At 40.1% G+C, this 19,826-nt stretch overlaps 1 protein-coding gene across 1 annotated transcript in view; it reads right to left on the bottom strand.

The window, feature by feature from the left end:
* LOC126470685 (dynein axonemal heavy chain 7-like) overlaps positions 1-19,826 on the bottom strand; it is a 762,325-nt gene that overhangs the window by 583,124 nt on the left and 159,375 nt on the right. Inside the window, exon 7 of the mRNA XM_050098686.1 lies at positions 3,150-3,306. Coding sequence (XP_049954643.1) covers positions 3,150-3,306 — 157 coding nt within the window. The remainder of the gene's footprint in view (positions 1-3,149; positions 3,307-19,826) is intronic.

Raw genomic sequence — 19,826 nt, 5'->3', positions numbered from 1 at the left:
GACATCAAGAACAACATGAATAATGCAGCGAGTGTCATTAGAATATTATTTTCCATGAATGAAAGACATGCTAAATTACAATACCCAAAGGAAATAACGTATCACGGAGTGAGGTTAGGGGATGCCAAATGAACATAGCACATAAGGAAGAAGACAGCCACCACATTGACAAGTGGAACATGTGAAGGATAAAATCAAAGACCAGGTAGAACCCCTGGCATACCTTTTCAACAAATGCTTCAAGAACAACTCTGTCCCAGAACAATGAAGGGAGACACAACTGTGTTCTGCAAAGGCAGGAAAGTTGACCCAAACTCCTCTATAGGAATTACTCTGGTGAGTGTCATGTTTAAACTCTTCTCTAAACTCCTAATGACAGTGCATTGATACTTGTGTTAGAGCTCAGCTGTGACATACAGAATGCAACTAATATGGACATACCTGAGGGTGAAAAACATCAAGAAACCAGATAATGTTAAGTTCACAAGAAATAGCTACACCTATGTAGTTGTGTAGGAATCTTTCATCATAGAAGATACTGGACAATGGTTCAATTTTCCAGAGAGGCAAGCATGCAAAACAGACCTCAAGGAGGGACAGAACAATGCAAGGGGGGTATTGAAGGAAACTGTGGAAACAAATGCGAGGAATTCAGGTACCTGGAAAGGACCGAACTTCCAACTCTGCCACCTGTGCACACATTTTTCAACCAATGGTTTCCACTGGAAGATCTCCCAGAAAGGGATCATATAATGAGTACATGGAGGACTGCATCTGTAAACTACACAAACTATACCCCAGATAGCATTAAGTGAAGTTTGAAAATGGAACTCTGCCTCTATGCACATTAACAAAAGACTGATGAAAACATAACTCTAATGTAACTGTATGTGCACAACTTGTTTAATGAAGTTATTATTTTAATTGGCAGATATGCAAATATTTATTAATAATAGGGATGCCTACAGATTAGTTGCAGCTCTCCATGCTACTCTATCCTGTGCAAGCTTTTTCATCTCCCAATACCTACTGCAACCTACACCCTTCTGAATCTGCTTAGTGTATTCATCTCTTGGTCTCCCTCTACGATTTTTACCCTCCACGCTGCCCTCCAATACTAAATTGGTGATCCCTTGATGCCTCAGAGCATGTCCTACCAACCGATCCCTTCTTCTGGTCAAGTTGTGCCACAAACTTCTCTTCTCCCCAATCCTATTCAATACTTCCTCATTAGTTATGTGATCTACCCATCTAATCTTCAGCATTCTTCTGTAGCACCACATTTCGAAAGCTTCTATTCTCTTCTTGTCCAAACTATTTATCGTCCATGTTTCACTTCCATACATGGCTACACTCCATACAAATACTTTCAGAAAGTAGCTCTCAATAAATGCAGATAAAACATTTGCAATGCACCTATATCCTACAGAAATAACTGTACAAAGCAGCTACAAACTGTGTGCCACCAAATTCCTTCGACCATGAATGCAAGATGAACGTGTGAACTGTATAAACAATAAATTAAGTGTGGTGCCATGTATTACATAAAATCTGACAGGATACACAACATATTGTAAAAAGAAGTATACTGTACACAGGTGGAATCATTGTTAAGGTACATAATTATATTTTGAGGGAACTTCTTTGCAAGTAGAATATACAGAAAACTAAGGACAATTGAAAATACATCTTATAGAAACAAATGTAAACCACTGTTTAAAGAAGGTACAAATTCTCAGGCTGATTTACTTATATTTCTTGGACTTCAGAGCATTTGTGAAAATCATTATACAAGTAGATAAGAGACCAGAGCCTTTGCACAAACCAGGATGTTCACATATGCAACACTAGGCAAAAATCTAAAACATTCACACACAAAAGCAAATAGGAATTAAGCTTTACAGTAGATTAACAGACAGTATTAAAGCAACACAAAGTATTACACTGTACCTTCTAAACTTACAGTACAGGTGAAAGTTTAAGTGTTGTGTGTTAAATATTTCTTGTATTATTGCTAGAAAATCTACTCTGTGTGTGGGTGGGGGTCACAAAATTGTAAAAGTCATATACCTACTCATTTAACAAATTACGGTCTTATAAAAACAAAATTATCAGTTTTTGGTAATATAATGTAATTGGATAGATAAAAATCTACTCACCAAGTGGCAGCAAGAGAAAATACATTCAAAAAAGTGGCAGACAGGTTGAAGGGGGAGGAAGAGGGATGATGGGGAAGGACTGGAGAGGTTTAGGAAAAGTGGTAGTGTTCGGAAGAGTCACTCAGAGCCCTGCGGTGGGGAAGACTCACTGGACAGGATGAAAAGGAAAGACCGTTGGCCACTATTCTCCTGAGGAGTTGAAACATCTTACTGCTAGAATAGGCAAAGTTTCCACTGTGTATATGCAAGACGGTAGCATTCAGAAAGTGATATGAGGAGGGCAAAATACAATCACTGTATTCAAAACTACTGCTGTGAAAGGGTTAAGTGACACATTTAAGCCATTTGTAGTGCTGTTTGTCATTCTTAATTTATTAAATATGTATTCCTAAAGCCATAAAGAAGTGTGTATGATGGATAACATGACTTGTCCTATACCTCATTGCACCTATGTATAGATAAACTGAGGACCAGTCAGTAACCTTCCGTACTATACTACATATTCATTATTTGCGCAAAATCTTGTTTGTTGCCTGCAAAAACCGCAGCTATCACAAGGTTCCTGGAAATTTTAAATCAGTCAAGCACTTTCTTCATGACATATTATAGTAGTCTCTATGCTGTCAGTAAATATTACCGGACTATTATATCTAAAATATCACTGTCAGGTAAATTAAATGTAGTTTCCCATGTAACAAAAAATTAAAACTTGTGGAGTAATACGAATGGCTAGTATTGTTAGAACAGAAAAAATTATACCAGTTTGTATTGTTACATTTAGGAATTTTGTGTAATAGTAGTAGATCTGTGGGTGCATATGTAAAGCAAACATTAATGGACAAGTCACTCTGAGTGACCTCTATCAGATGATTGGCATCTTTAAGAATATCTGAATATCTACACATGATATCTACAAATAGGTAATGGAAAAACACACACACACACACACACACACACACACACACACACACACACACAAACATTAAATACCTGTCCTGAATTGTCTTTCAAATTGTCAAAGGTCTCTTTAAATCGTTCATTAAAGTTTTCTCCCATGCAAGACACAATTTTTTCAAACAGCCATGTCCGATCCTTCTGATCCACAAGACGATCATAGTAAACACGAAGAACTTCATGCACCCATAACCTGCAGAAAGCAATCACATATTGTAATTTTTAATTTAAATTAATGAGCCACGGAAAAATTGTTTTTATTTAATAGATTTCATTGATACATGTATATTATTCTTATGAAGAACTGCATCTGCTGTTTGCACTGTCTGTATTTCAAATAAAACTTGGGATAGCAAGTCAGATTTCAGGAAGTTCAGGTATAACTATTTAACAGGTAAGTTTTTATTGGTGTGATGTTAGACAGCCATCTCTGTAGAGGTTCTATGAAAAAACTTAAAAAAATGTTTTCAGTTGATGAATGCTTGTATTTCACACATTCTGCACTGAAGAAGTATGTTTCCACTAGAGTATCCAAACCTTAGATGTGAGTTTGTTATACAAAATCCATAATAATAAAATTATGATTAATTGTAATGGGCAACATTACAAAGCAGAAATAGTGACTGGACTTAAACACTGTGACCAAACCACAATTTTCCACAAGCACGTGTGATAGCAGGACTCAAAATGATCAGGTTATTGAAATATTTAGAAATTATTTTTAAAAGAAAGTCGTGTGAGCAAATTGTGGTACTGGAAGTATATTTAAGAAATTCAATATGTGGCGTAGAGCGCCATAAAAATCGATATTTGTTCTGCGCGTAAGTGTGCTATCTTTGAGGAGAGGGCTTTGGAGAGCATGTTGGACGCTAACGGCAGTTAGCCTCCGGACTTGTATCTGTGTAGACGCTAAGTGTGAATAAATCTGTATATGAGAGAATTCTAGTTGTTTACCTACAACTATACCATATTCCCTCAAATATCTTTAGTGATGCCTACAATTAAGTCATTTTGATGCAACATTTCTGCTTCTTTGGCAAGATGCCAGCCATGTGACAAGTGTAGTTATAGTGTTTGTCAAAAAGTAAGTCTTAGATCATATTTTTTAGTTGTATTTTTGTTTTCCCATTCTGAATACCTTTCGCACTATATCAAGTGAACATTGTGGTGGTCCTGGTGGGGGCTATCAAGAGATGGAATGACACTAGGCATGGTCTGCAGCTCAACAGGTTTGGGAAAGGGAGGCTGATTAGTGAGAGTATGGTGGGTAGGAGTGGGGCCACACATGGTTAAAGACCTGGTGTTATCGGTAGGAGAAATAGGTCTTCTTTCAGGATAAACCATAACAGACTTCCATCCTTTAAAAGTATCCCAAGCAACTTAGACTTGGGCACCATGTATGTGGAAAATAAAATGTACCACACTGAGTGTGCAATCACCATGGAAATTTGCTCAGAATTATCTATTATTCATCAAAACGTGCAGGACATTAAAAATAAAGATCACCTTGAATTAGTCTTTGAACAGCATTGTAGTGTGCATTACAGTGCTCAGGTAGAGAGATAAGTTGCAGCATATAGTGCTGTCATCATATGACTGTGCAAGTTACTACTATAATAGGTTTCTCTTAAATGGTTTAAAGCTAGAGAAGATATGATTACAATTAATGTAGATAAACATTTTGAATTGTCAGCCATTGAAGTAACAGAAGCTAATTATTCTGTGTGTTTACCTCTCACCTGGTGGTAATGTGGGCACTTTCTTCAACAAATTAACTATGGTCCTGTAAAGGGTATCTGCCCCCAAAACTAGCATAATAATATGTGGAGACATGAATATCAACACAGGTGTTGAGGGTGAAATTAGTAATAACTTCGTAAAGATGGTGAGCACTTTTGTTGTGGCCCAAATAGTACACACTGCTAGGAAGAATTCAAAAAGTTCAGCTTCAATTTTGGACCTGGCATTTATGGAAATTGACAGAGAAAATTGTAAAGTACTTATAAGAGATCTTGGTATTTTGGATCATTTCTGTCAGATGATAAAGCTTAAGACAGGATCAGTGAAACCTGTAAAACTACAGGCCTACAAAAGGATTTTGTTTTTTTCCCCAGATCAGATCTGTGCTTTTTCTAGAGGACTAGCATATCAAAGCTGGAACACATTGAATATGGAAAGCAATGTAGATGACAAGTTCTCAAAATTTAGCACATTGTGTAATTTTTGAGGTGACATTTCGAAAAGTAGCCATTTCAACTGCAGCCACTATGAAAAATAGATGGATAACTGCGGGTATTAGAAAGTCTTCAGACTTTTAAATTTCTCGGGTCTCTGCAGAAACAATGTGCTAATCCGCAGGTAATTTACTACTGCTGCTGCTGCTGCTGCTGCTGCTACTACTACTGCTGCTGCTACTACTACTACTACTTAAATAAAGACATATGCAGAAGGGCACTGCTCGTGGCAAAAAGATCATTGACTAATAAATACATAATGCAGAAAACAAAAGCAAAGTGGTGTAGGGTGTTGTAAAACAAGAAATTGGGAAATGGTAGACACAATTATAACAACATATAAATCAAAGATGGGATAGGATAATAGAAAGATTTCAGGGATTTTGTAAATGATTACAGTATTTCTCTGATCTTACAGAGAAGCTGCAATAAGCCGTTCCTAAAAGACATGTAGCACCCTCATGAAGATGTTTCCTGCAACAGAATTTGCAAGCCCAACGGTCTTCCCAAACAATGGTTGTATGTCTGGCATGTTGGAGGTCAGTTATTCAAAGGCTTCTGGCACCCCACACGATTTTGACCGGAACTTGAGTCCTCAAGATGCCACACTTCACTGATCAGGTGGCCCAAGAGAGAACTGGTCCAAGACATTCTGGCTACCATAGCAGAAAATAGAATTATGCAGAAACAGTGGGTGATGAGGAACTCACTTGCTAAACGTCTGTTAAGAGAACGCCAATGGGAAACACACGCCTTTTCAGAGTGACAGGGCATCTGAGACTGTGGAAATGAAGTTGAGTCATGCCAGCTCAGCCATGATTTTGCCTAGAAAAAGCCAAAGACTTGACTGAAGTGCACCAAGCATCTGCCTACATTACATCTTGGGGAACAAATAGTGAATGAACCAGATACAAATTCGAATTACTGGCGGATACATCTACCTAAGCCGCTTCGCCCCCGCCCAGTCTTATGGCGCAGTTTAACATCATCCTCATGCGGGTATAGTTTACAGCAGCGTTGAAACATGGGGGGAACAATATTATGGAAACAGACACAACATATTGCTATGTCTAATATGGTGTAGGAAACCTGTTGGCATTCAAAACCGCTTCCAGTCATCTCAGAATGGATAAATACATGTCCTGTGTTCTTTCCAAGGGGAAAGTATTCCTTCCTTTCTTCAAAACAGTGACAAGTTCAATTAATGAATCTGGAGGTGATGATGATGATGATGATGAGCGTATGGCAGTGGTGGCCAGGAGACCCCTCGTGGGGCGGTTCGGCTGCGATACCACAAGTTCTTTAACGCTACTTTGGCGACTCGCGGGTGAATGAGGATGAAATGATGATGAAAGAGACACAACACCCAGTCATCTTGAGGCAGAAAAAATCCCCTACCCCGCCGGGAAGCGAGAACGCTACCGCAAGACCACGAGCCAAGGACAATCTGGAGGTGGATTGTGACCACACATACTTCTCTCCAAAGTAGACCACAAAGGCTCATTAGTACTAAGATCTTGTGACTGTGGTGGCCATGGGAGATGCAACAGTTCGTCCTCGTGCACACAAAACCGGTTCTGAACGATATGAACTGTGTGAACAGGGGCCATGTCGTCATGGAACACGGTATCGTCACTGGGGAACAAACTTTGTACCATATGGTGGTCCTTATCAGCCAAAATGGTCACATTACCCTTGGCTCTAATGGAACCTTGCAGAGTTACCACAGGGCGCATGGACCCCTTAATATGGCAACCCAAAACATCACCAAACCTCTGCCATATTTCTCTTGGAACGTAGACTCGGCCAGAAGTTGGAAACACTGTGAAACAACTCATATGACCAAATGACTTTCTTCCATTGCTCCATAGTCAGTTTTTTTGACTTCAGCGCCACGTTCTCGTTACAGGCATTTGTGTCACTGGTCTTAGAACTCCAGCTTGCCCTGAAATTCACTTCTTATGGAGCTCTCATGTTGATTAGGTACTGACAGGGTTCGTGAGTGTAACATTCTGTTCTGCACTGACTTTTACATCTGTCATCCACTTACGTTTCATCATAATCCTCATCAATGACAATCTGTCACGATGACTCAACACACATTTTCGGCCGCATAAATCTTCGATACAGTGCATCTTGTAACATGAAGTATTTCCTCTGTCTTGTTTATGGAAGCAGTTACCTTACAGGCACCAAGCGCAAATTGTCCACATTCGAATTCCCTTAGCTCTGACGTAATGCGCTCACAACTACACAGAACCCTGTTCTGACCATCACGGAAACTAGATATGCACTGAGGGCATTGCAGAGGTGCCGTTCATGGTCAAATACAACAGCACAACTTGTAGGCTTGGCCAGAATCTGCATTTATGTTCAAGCTTGCATTTTTCGTAGTGTTTTCATGTTTTTTCTAACCTCTGTAGTGGCTGTCAAGGTTCCCTGGTCTACAGAGAACATAATGTCTGTCAATCTGCTTTCTGAACCTCAAAGCTTGGTTGTGCTCTGTGCACAATACGTCGATCCTCCCATGTGATGGTCAATCAGAGCCTTAATAACAAGAATGCCTCCCTCACATTCCCATGATACCACAGTTCCTTGAAATATGAAGGCATCATGTCATCTAGCCATGCACATTGGCCTCCTTTCCCCCTCACCTCTCCTCTCCTCCCCTCCCCCTTCCCTTGTAGCCAATCACAGCATAGTAATAAAATGAGACAACCAATCAGAATCCAAGATGGTGGAACCAGTGCAATTGCTCTAGCAATAAAATTAAAAAGAAAGAAATAAAACAAGCCACACTTTCCTTTCTCTTCACCATCTCCTCCTCCTTTCCAGCCAACCATGGTGTATTATTACAATGAAATGTAAAAATAATAATTTCAAGTAAAATAGTAAAGATATTTGCAACAACCCCCAACACATATGCACATTTGTATGTCAAATACTATATCCTCAGCAGCAAATTTCGATACTTTTATACTTTACTCGCTTTCGTACTCAAACATTGCACTGTCTTACCAGTAAATTTCCTACCTCCGCCCTCTCTCTCTGTTTCCATACTCCAACAACCTCTCTCTGTTTTCATAGTTCAATAATATTTAAGTGAAACAGTGTACTCTCATTAATGTATAATACAGAGGGAATGGGAAAGAAATGAAAACTCAGACAAAAAATAGTCTACATAAAGAATTGATTAGATTCCAAAGAAAGTTAGATGCACACTTGGATGACTGTATATTTATATGCAACAGGAAATATCTAGAGTTTAATGTGTACAATATTTTTTACATTTCTTATCAGTCTACAAAGAATTCTAGTATGCTTCCAATCAGTCTGTTATACTGAAAGAGATTTACTTTAGAATGTCATCCATTGTAAACAGTGGGTTGTTATAATTTGTGTAAATATTTGAGATATCTCGACAAGCTAACAAAGTGTTGACGGCTGTAACTGTCTTAATAAAATCGAAATGGCACTGAACTGCACATTGTGGATGAACTGTATAAACTTTATATAACAGGAGCAATATACCTTTAATGTGTTAATCAACCAGTTTGTTGGATTGAAACAAACACTTCAGTGTAATAAATGCATTCATACTTATCCTACACTTCAAAAGCAATAAAGTGTTCAGAATGTGTAAGGCACTCCATCTGAAGAACTGAAAGAGGATTACGGTTAATGAAGTAAAGATCCACGCAGTGGACACCTAATTAAAAAACCTATTCCTTATGTTTCTGATCTAGACTGCCATAAAACGTGAAGGAACTGTTAATCAGGACTCAGGGAGAAGTCGTAGTCTAATTCACAATCGATTTATTGATATTAAACAAGGCAAGACAACAAAATTATTAAAGAAACATCATACAAAAATATTTATGAAAAGCCTTACTAAAATGGGATCTATGGTGGACAAAGTGATCTGCTGGGAATCGACATACGACACTAACCAGAACACTACTCGCTTTATCTCACTTCATACATGTGAATCCACGTTATGGTATCAAACTATGCCACCACCAAGCATCTATATTTTACCATACAGAAAAAAAGGAAAAATATGGTTCGAAAGAACAGGGTGCTGAGAAATAGATATTATAGCCCTACATTGCAGCAGCGAATACTTTACCATCCTACTGGTCAAGGCGGCACACTACGATGTGTTCGGCGACTGAAATCATTGACGGCAGAAATCTGTTATGAAATGCAAGTACGCAGTCTCGCGTTCAATTAATTCAGAATGCAGGTACTTCCCTAAGAGCCTCTGAAACCCCGACGGATTCCAGTGTGCAGGTGAACCCGTTTGCTGGTCTGCCAAACCAATTTGACTCCGTGCCACAACTGTGCGTGTCAGAATACGTCAAATGTTTGGACGGCTGACTCGAGACAAATAAGTACACCCATGCGTCACTCGTTGTGACCGTGATGATATAAGCAGTACCTCTGACGGTTCAGAAGGTGACTGGCACAGGCTCTAAGTCGCACCTTAGCAAAGGACACAAGTCTCACCGTTTTGGTAGAGACCTGCAGTTCTTTACTATGTTGCCCCCTCAGCTCGGTTCCAAAAGCACATTTATCTTTTTTTGACCTCCCCCAATTTCGCACAAGCCAATCACAAGCTGGAGCCCGGCATTCTAAGATCAGTGAATGGTCTTTGCACTGCAAACCGATTTGACCAATTAGAGACTTAAAGTTAATTGGCAGAAAACGCAAAAAATTCGGCTTAGTGGCCTCATTCCCACATGTTTGCCGCGTCTTTTGCTAACACAATACAGGGTGGAACCACAGCCCTCCATAAACAGCTTGTTACCTCCCCTGTTGCATCCATTTCAAAGTTTGCAAAGAACGGCCATAAACTAGCATTGACAAAACATGTTTTGAAACAGTCTGCACGTCTGGGCGCCAGTTTTCCTTCCCACAGACATTTGCAGAACGTTTACATTTCTTTTGGCGGCTAGCTCGCTAACAAGGCCTACAATGCGCTGTCGGCGACTTTTCGGCACTAGGCCGTATACCTGGACGTCTGCCCCTGTCTGTGGCGTCAAGCTTAATGTGTTTCTGCACAATACGACCGCGGCACAGGCCCATCTGGAAATGTCTCTTCATCATTCTCCAAAAAAAAAACGCGCTTTGTCGCCCCCAACAACGGCTTTCTTTTACTGCACTCCTTTAAGTCAGCACCCTGTTCCTTTGAATGCAGGTAAAGCTTGCCGTATTTCTTTCCCTAGAGCAAGCAAACAAGACCATAAACTGCTGCCCACCATTTCATCACCATGTATGAAGTCAAATCGCTGTAGATCGTATCCCCTACACCAAATCAGAAGTGAGAGTGCCCTGCAATCTCTCAGAACATTCACTTCTGAAAAAAACGTATGGACTGAATCCAAATTCAGTTACTTTGTGTGTTAGAACTAAACACTCTTGTGAATTAAATAGGGATCAACAACAATCTTCCTTTAGATATCAAATATCAATATTTCTAATATTTCCTCTGAATGACACAATATGAAAAGGAAGTGAAATTTTTATGTATAAATAGTTCTGTGGTAGTCGTGAACATTAGTTTGTATCACTATTTTCGAAATTAACTGTGTCCATTTTGTTCAGTCTTTCATGATATATTGTGCGCACTGTGCCGTTGTTGAGAATGTTAAGTTCATTACACTGATAGCAGAGAATCTTGGTGGTAGATATGTCTTGCAGTCCTTCAGATAGACCAATACTGCCATTCATAATTCGGTGCTAATGCAGCTTGGACTCAAGGTTGTTTGATGCTCAGCTTCTTCAATGCTGACAGTTCTTCCACCATCACCCACATGCTTTAAGTTATGTAACACAGAAGCAGAAGAATCGCTGTTTTCTTTTATCATACCAAGTAATTGACGAGCAAAATATAAATTTTATTAGTATTAGTAATAGTGCGTATTAAACTTACAATTTTCTAATTCGATGAGGCATGGACAGAGAACAGCAACCTCAGCAACAGTGCCAATGACTTTACGTCTACTAGCAGTCGTCTCGTATTCATACATATTTTCTTGCTGAGTGAGCAACAATCAACAAGTTCTGACAAGCAGAAGTACTTAGTCAGCGAGTCAATACTTACACAATTGTCAAGCATGTTACATATTGCTGACTCGAAAAAATGCAAGTTTTTTTAACTGGCATTAGTATAGCTGTGAACATTTTAAAATCTCATGGAACAGTAGATACATGCTGATATTTATCTATATATGCTGCAAATAATATGACATATGCTTAGTAACTTCTCACTTCAAAATCATCAGCTCAAGAACGCAGTGTCAGTGATTCTCTCTCGTCTCCACAAATTATGATTTGCTTGTTCTATTGAACATTCAATGTGAAATGTCTTTGATATTTATTCGAAAAAAATCTGAACTCCATCACAGCATATTTTACAACACTCAGTTGGTGCGAGTGTTCTGTCTTTGTTGTGTGAGTGTGGTAGCACTGCATGCCACTTGAGACATCTACTGAAAGCTGTTGTTTTAACAGCGTAGTGCCGGCACGTAGCGTGACAGTTTAAAAACATAACTGTTGGGAGACTGTGTTTTCTGCGTGAAACGCAAACTCATACTATTTACATTAAGCAAATAACTGCTTATTTTTTGTGAATGGCTAGATTTCATTGCAGAAATAAATTTCAGCACTTTCACTTTTGCATATTAGAAAGTAATTTTGATATGTAAAAATCGTCTGAGAAAAGCTTTAAGTGCTTCATGTCTAGTAGTATGATGTTTGATACTATTGTCGAGCATTTGAAATTACACATCAACATACAGACAAATGTTCTGACTTTCTATGCAGCTTGAGTATGGATGGATGAGCACGTTAACTTGTCCATAGTGTAAAGTATGACGGATTTGCTCTGTTCTTTCATAGTACTGGGTGAATCACCTAAAACTTGCACCACAAATGTTGTAGAAATGGAAAATATTATTGATGCATGTTCTTCAGAGAATGGATTTGCAGTCAGGGGCTCCTACTGTTATCCAATAAACAGGTTGTAATAATGACATTTTCACTCTGCAGCAGAGTGTGCGCTGATATGAAACTTCCTGGCAGATTAAAACTGTGTGCCGGACCGAGGCTCGAACTCAGGACCTTTGCTCTACCACGAGTCTCGGTCCGGCACACAGTTTTAATCTGCCAGGAAGTTTCATATCAGCGCACACTCCACTGCAGAGTGAAAATGTCATTCTGGAAACATCCGCTAGGCTGTGGCTAAGCCATGTCTCCGCAATATCCTTTCTTTCAGGAGTGCTAGTTCTGCAAGGTTCGCAGGAGAGCTTCTGTAAAGTTTGGAAGGTAGGCGACGAGGTACTGGAAGAAGTGAAGCTGTGAGGACGGGGCGTGAGTCGTGCTTGGGTAGCTCAGATGGTAGAGCACTTGCCCGCGAAAGGCAAAGGTCCCGAGTTCGAGTCTCAGTCCGGCACACAGTTTTAATCTGCCAGGAAGTTCCAGATTGTAGTGATACTTAGAAAGTGTATTTTTTGTGTAGACATACATGTTTTTAAATGGAAAGTGCCTAGTGATAGTAACAAACTAAAAATAGAGGAAATTAGAATATCAGGGGTGTTCATTTCAGGGGTGTTCATTGCAGGATTCTAGCATAAGTCAATTAGGAGATATCATTTTTTGAAATGTTACTACACTGGCACTTGTACAATAGCTTTAGTACCACACATTAAAGAATGACGCAAGTGCATACACTAGTTATGAAGATTCTGACCAGTAACGAGACAAATGACCATCACAGGTTGTGTTCAAACTGACACCGACAGTGGCAATACACGCTTCCAGTCCGGTATGGAACAACTGCTGCACACATTCTAGAATTTCAGCAGAGGTGTCCGACCAGGCTGCAGTAGTATGTCGTTGCTTATCAACAGGCGTAATTTGTATGTCCTTTTAGATAACGTCTTTCAGGTTTCACCACGGAAAAATGTATGTAGGTGTGAAATCAGGGAACCAGCCGGCCAACGTACAGGTCTTCTGCATCCAATACAACGATTTGGAAACAATTTGTGGAGACATGCTGAAGTACTTTGTGCACTGTGGGCTGGACAGCCATCATGTCAGTACCACAGGTTTCTCCTTGTCTGCAGAGGAACGTCTTCTAGCATCCATGGAAGATAATCTGTTGGGAGGTTGTGACACTTGTGGACATTCAGTGTTCATATATGAAGACAGGCATAGGTGCTGATGGTTTACTATCCCACACTGTACGTTTACACTATGTGGACACTGACATTTCACCTGTCAACAGATCAATAGTGCATAGTTCGGCCGTTTACCTGGCCATGACTGGTAAATGTGGGTTCATCACTAAACATGATACATCTGGAGTATCCTTTCTTAATGCCCATGTGTAGAAGTTAACACGATTCTCATAATCATTTCCATGCAGCTGATGATGGAGAGAGATATGATAGGGATGGAACGTATGTCAATGGAGAATGCATAGGACACTTGCTTGTCTCATGCCGCTTCCTCATGAGATTGCACAGGAGCTAACATTCGGATCAAGTGCAACAGCAACAAGAACATTAATTTCCCCCTCTTCTGTCGTCACTTGTTTCCTTCTGTTACGTTGTCTAGGTGTCACAGTACAACTTTCACTTAACTGGTTGAAGAGTTGACAAATAAGTGCCGAGATTGTTGACGTCTGTTGCAATATCTTTGCTTCATATACCGTACAAGAACGAACTGCGTTCGTCTTACACTCCCCAAGCACTATGAGCTCGTCAACTTATTCTGCGTTGGTAATTCCAGTCGCCCACTCACTACCTACTGCTTGGACTGGCTCACATTAACTGACATTGAAATATCTCAAAAACAACACATTGGATCCATGAAATTTATTAATTAATTAAATTTCTTCATCTCAAAAGGAGGACATACAATGCCCCACCCCACATATGATGGTGGGGGTGATGGGAATTTTGAAACCTTAAATGAGAATTCCCATTTTTTGTTGTAGGTTCGGATTACATGGAGAACTACAAAAGTTGTGTTCGGAACTTTTTTCCGTTACGTGACAGATCGCGCTATAATCGGAAAAAATCAAAGTGGGTAGAAAATCGTATGTTTCAAAAGGCTATCCAGTGACACTTGAATTAACCGCTCACGTTCACGTGGCAAGGGTACGACAGGTAACTGATTAATAGCTTTTAATGGGACTGGACTGCCAGTTATAACTCGTCGTTAGCTACACAGCCACAGTGGCACGTTTAGCATTTCCCTTTTCAGTTTGTTGGAGGAATGCAACGTTGAGAATGGGTTTCCCATTAAAAGTTATGAAATAATTGCCTGTCCTACAATCGAAGCATGGAGATGATAGGTGTTGGGGGGTTAATTCAAGTGTCACTGAATAGCATTTTTAAAAATACGATTTTCCACCCATTTTGATATTTTCAATTGCAGCGCTATCTCTCGCAAAACGAAAAAAAAAGTGTTTCAGACAAAACCTATGTATTTTTTTCTGTAGAATCTGAATCTGCATTAAGAAATGGGTGTTTCAAGATTTCAAAGTCGCATCCTCCGTCCCCACACACGTGATAAGGTGGGCGATCGAGTATGATATCACGGGATGTCCCCCTCCGATATGAACAAGGTCTTCAGAAAAACTGAACAACCTATATACACAACATTATCTTTAAAAGAAATTTCCTTAGAGTTTCGCTAGAATTGATCAACAGCGCTGTTTTATCGATAACTAAAACGCTCTACTTGAAAAATTCCAGCAGTCTTTGCATTAAGTTGCTGTGCAGTGTTAGTGATCTGTTCTTCTTCTTTTAAAGTTTTCTCAGACTAATACGTTGCAAAAGTCTTTGCGAAGAGGATGTTTCATACATGCGCTCATGGTGAATTCTATATAACTACAATAGCATACACAGTTTTTTTATAAGGGAAAAGAACACAGATATCATACACACTTCATCCCTTTTTTACATATCGTCGAATATATATATATATTTTAATGAGAACGAAATTTAATGCCTATATCAAATGCTGTAAACTCATACATACTTCCATGCAGTGACTTGCAACCTGCATTGGTATACTGGGGCATAACGCTTTCTGTGGGATTCAGAGCTTGTCAAGTCAGTTCCAGTAAACTGTATAGCGTTGCCAGCTCAGTCTCAGGTCGAGTGGACACACTGTATGGCATAACCACTACACGTTAAATTCTTGAAAGTCCGTTTCTGCATGTGAGTGGATTCTGCTTCATTGGCAACTTTGATTGTTTGTGTGAAGGTGCTTGCATTCATTTTGTGATCTGTCTGAAGTAGTCAGAGTATTTCCAGTAAACATGCCTGTAATTTTGAACAAGTTATCCCAGAGCGGAAGCCATTCTGTAGGGGATAATATTACTTTAGTGTCACAATAGTGTGGGTTTTCAAAAACTTGAATTCGTGATTAGACAACATTCTGACACTGACGCATTTTCTTCCACTCGAATTTAGGATGAAATTCCTGTTGAATATGGTATGTACTCCTGTTGAGACGTCTTCTTCTGGGTATAACACACATCATTTGGAAATAAAAACAGAACGAGTTAAGCCATGTGCACACTGTAGATTGCACAATCATATATGCAAGAACAATGACAATACTCATATGATGACGACTGCTGTGGTGCAACTTGACACATCATTTTTATCCATTGCCAGCTCAGTGCTAACTGAAATCGCTCTTTATAGTTGGTATATATATATATATATATATATATAGGGTGGTCCATTGATCGTGACCGAGCCAAACATCTCACGAAAAAAGCGTCAGACGAAAAACTACAAAGATCGAAACTTGTCTAGCTTGAAGGGGGAGACCGGATGGCGCTATGATGGGCCTGCTAGATGGCGCTGCCATAGGTCAAACGGATATCAACTGTGTTTTTTTAAAATAGGAACCCTCATTTTTTATTACATATTCGTGTAGTACGTAAAGAAATACGAATGTTTTAGTTGGACCACTTTTTTCGCTTTGTGATAGATGGCGCTGTAATAGTCACAAACATATGGCTCACAGTTTTAGACGAACAGTTGGTAACAGGTAGGTTCTTTAAATTAAATTAAAATACAGAACGTAGGTACGTTTGAACATTTTATTTCGGTTGTTCCAATGTGATACATGTGCCTTTGTGATCTTATCATTTCTGAGAACGCATGCTGTTACAGCATGATTCTGCATGTGAGTGGATTCTGCTTCATTGACAACTTTGATTGTTTGTGTGAAGGTGCCTGCATTCATTTTGTGATCTGTCTGAAGTAGTCAGGTGTACATGCCATATTAATGCAGTAAATGCTCAAAATGATGTACGTCAACCTCAATGCATTTGGCAAAATGTGTAACGACATTCCTCTCAACAGCAAGGAGTTCGCCTTCCGTAATGTTCGCACATGCACTGACAATGCGCTGACGCATGTTGTCAGGCGTTGTCGGTGGATCACAATAGCAAATATCCTTCAACTTTGCCCACAGAAAGAAATCCGGGAACGTCAGATCCGGTGAACGTGCGGGCCATGGTATGGTGCTTCGACGACCAATCGACCTGTCATGAAATATGCTTTTCAATACCGCTTCAACCGCACGCGAGCTATGAGCCGGACGTCCATCATGTTGGAAGTACATCGCCATTCTGTCGTGCAGCGAAACATCTTGTAGTAACATCGGTAGAACATTACGTAGGAAATCGGCAGACACTGACCATTTAGATTGCCATCGATAAAATGGGGGCCAATTATTCTTCCTCCCATAATGCCGCACCATACATAAACCCGCCAAGTCCGCTAATATTCCACTTGTCGCAGCCATCGTGGATTTTCCGTTGCCCAATAGTGCATATTATGCTGGTTTACGTTACCGCTGTTGGTGGATGACGCTTCGTCGCTAAATAGAACGCGTGCAAAAAATCTGTCATCGTCCCGTAATTTCTCTTGTGCCCAGTGGCAGAACTGTACACGACGTTCAAAGTCGTCGCCATGCAATTCCTGGTGCATAGAAATATGGTACAGGTGCAATCGATGCTGATGTAGCATTCTCAATACCGACGTTTTTGAGATTCCTGATTCTCTGCTGTCTGCTACTGATGTGCGGATTGGCCGCGACAGCAGCTGAAACACTTACGTGGGCATCATCATTTGTTGCAGGTCGTGGTTGACGTTTCACATGTAGCTGAACACTTCCTGTTTCCTTAAATAACGTAACTATCCGGCGAACGGTCCGGACACTTGGATGATGTCGTCCAGGATACCGAGCAGCATACATAGCCCACGCTCGTTGGGCATTTTGATCACAATAGGCATACATCAACACGATATCGACCTTTTCCGTAATCGGTAATCGGTCCATTTTAACACGGGTAATGTATCACGAAGCAAATACCGTACGCACTGGCGGAATGTTACGTGATACCACGTACTTTTACGTTTGTGACTATTACAGCGCCATCTATTACAGAACGAAAAAAGTGGTCCAACTAAAATATTCATATTTCTTTACGTACTACACGAATATGTAATAAAAAAATGAGGGTTCCTTTAAGAAAAAAAAACGCGGTTGATATCCGTTTGACCTATGGCAGCGCCATCTAGCGGGCCAACCATAGCGCCATCTGGTTTCCTCCTTCAAGCTAGGCGAGTCTCGTTCTTTGTAATTTTTTTATTTGATGCTTATTTCGTGAGATATTTGGCCCGGTCACTACAAATGGACCACCCTGTATTTTACTTTCATGACGCAGTGTAGGTAACCTCATAAAACAAAGTGTGTGACCGATTTGTGGTAGTTCTCTGTGGGAACCTAATGCTAGAACCTTTGCTAGGATAGAAGAGCCCAGCCAATTCTTACGTCACTGAGTGCTGTTTTCCTGAGGGAAAAATATATTCACGTCTCCTAAATGGATTTTCATGTCACTGAAAGGTCAGCTATAAACAGCAGGCAATTTCAGACTGGTTACCGCCTGAATAGCACGTCTGTGGCTTTCTTGCTAAGTGAATAATATGTCTGGGTGGTTCTCTACGTTACAGGAAAGTAGGCCATTTATGAGTAGCATCTAACACAGATTTCAGCTTGTCGATGAGAAAAATCGTTGTCTACGGCAGGGATTCCCGAACTGTGTTCTGGGGAAGATTGGTGTTCTGTGGGATGTGGAGAAGTGTGTCATAAAAACTTGTTAATAACCTGGTTTATGTTTTCGACCTTTTAATGAAGCATATTATTTTTAAAAACATTATTATTATTTCTGCGTTATTAGTTATGATTTAAAATTGAAGTAATCTCAAAATGAAACAAGTTTTTCTCGTTTCTAAAACTTTATTAAGTTTCAACACAAAGAAGTTGTTGCATTAGAGTACCAACTTTCTCAAAGTGTTCCATGAGAAGAGAAGTTAAGGAATCCCTGGCCTTGCATATGAATAGGAGGTGAGCTTTGATCTGCAGGGAAAACAGACATCTTTTTCCTGGCTATTAACAGCAACCTATGTTGGTTGTAGTTTCCTGGGAGAAAAAATGATTTGTCTAAGCTACTAATAGAATGCATTTGGACCTGTAGAAATCTTAATCTCATGTTCAGGAATGAGGGTGTGGTGATTAGTGCTGCCATTAAAATGCAGGTGTCCTGAACACGACCATAGCAGGACGAGGGGAAGTCAGAGTGGGCCAGCGGAAGGGTAGTGGCTCCTATCACTGCGAAATGGCACAGCACTGGATGGTTGCAGACTGTGGCAGGGGAGAATATCCAGTCATGTTGGGAAAGCTGGGGCATGCAGGTAGTGGCCTGCTGTGGTGGCCCGACCCAGCATGGTCTGGCCCAGAGCGATGGTTGTAGAGTAGTGGCAGTGACAGCAGTACAGCTGGGGACACACCATGCCTAACACTCTGCCCATTATGGTGCTCACAGTGCATGGTCTCATGTGACTGACAGCACCTGAACTGTAACATGATATTAAATTCAAATCTTTTTTTAATTTCCTGGTAAAGAAGTGATTCTAAACTTACAACACACATGAAAACTCACAAAAATACAGGTTGCACCAGTATCTCAGGGTCATTCACCTTGGATTATGGTGTCATGGGATTGGTGGGGGGGGGGGGATCTGAGGACCATGCAGGCTCCACCAATACCCTCAGGTACGCTGTATTGTATCACTATCTTGAATTTCAGTTTCATAGGGCTGCGTCATTGTTATGATGTCATAGTGCTGAAGTAAAACTGACAACAATGCAGACTGCACCAGTAACCCAGTATCAGCCATTCTAGACATTTCAGTAAAATAGAACAACGCTTCCTCTTGGATTTTTTGAATTTCTCGCCATTTTACAATTAGGAGAACTTAGCTGGATTCAGTTTCCTAATTGAACGCCATTTTTTGAATATCCCATCAATTCTGAATTTATTGCCACATGATACATAAAGCAATTTGCTTAGACTGTATGGGTTGGGGAATTAGAGTGA

This window comes from Schistocerca serialis, chromosome 3 (assembly GCF_023864345.2).
Source record: "Schistocerca serialis cubense isolate TAMUIC-IGC-003099 chromosome 3, iqSchSeri2.2, whole genome shotgun sequence".
Lineage (NCBI taxonomy): Eukaryota > Metazoa > Arthropoda > Insecta > Orthoptera > Acrididae > Schistocerca > Schistocerca serialis.
Note: the sequence above shows the minus strand (reverse complement) of the source record. Positions and strands in the feature narration are given on the sequence as shown.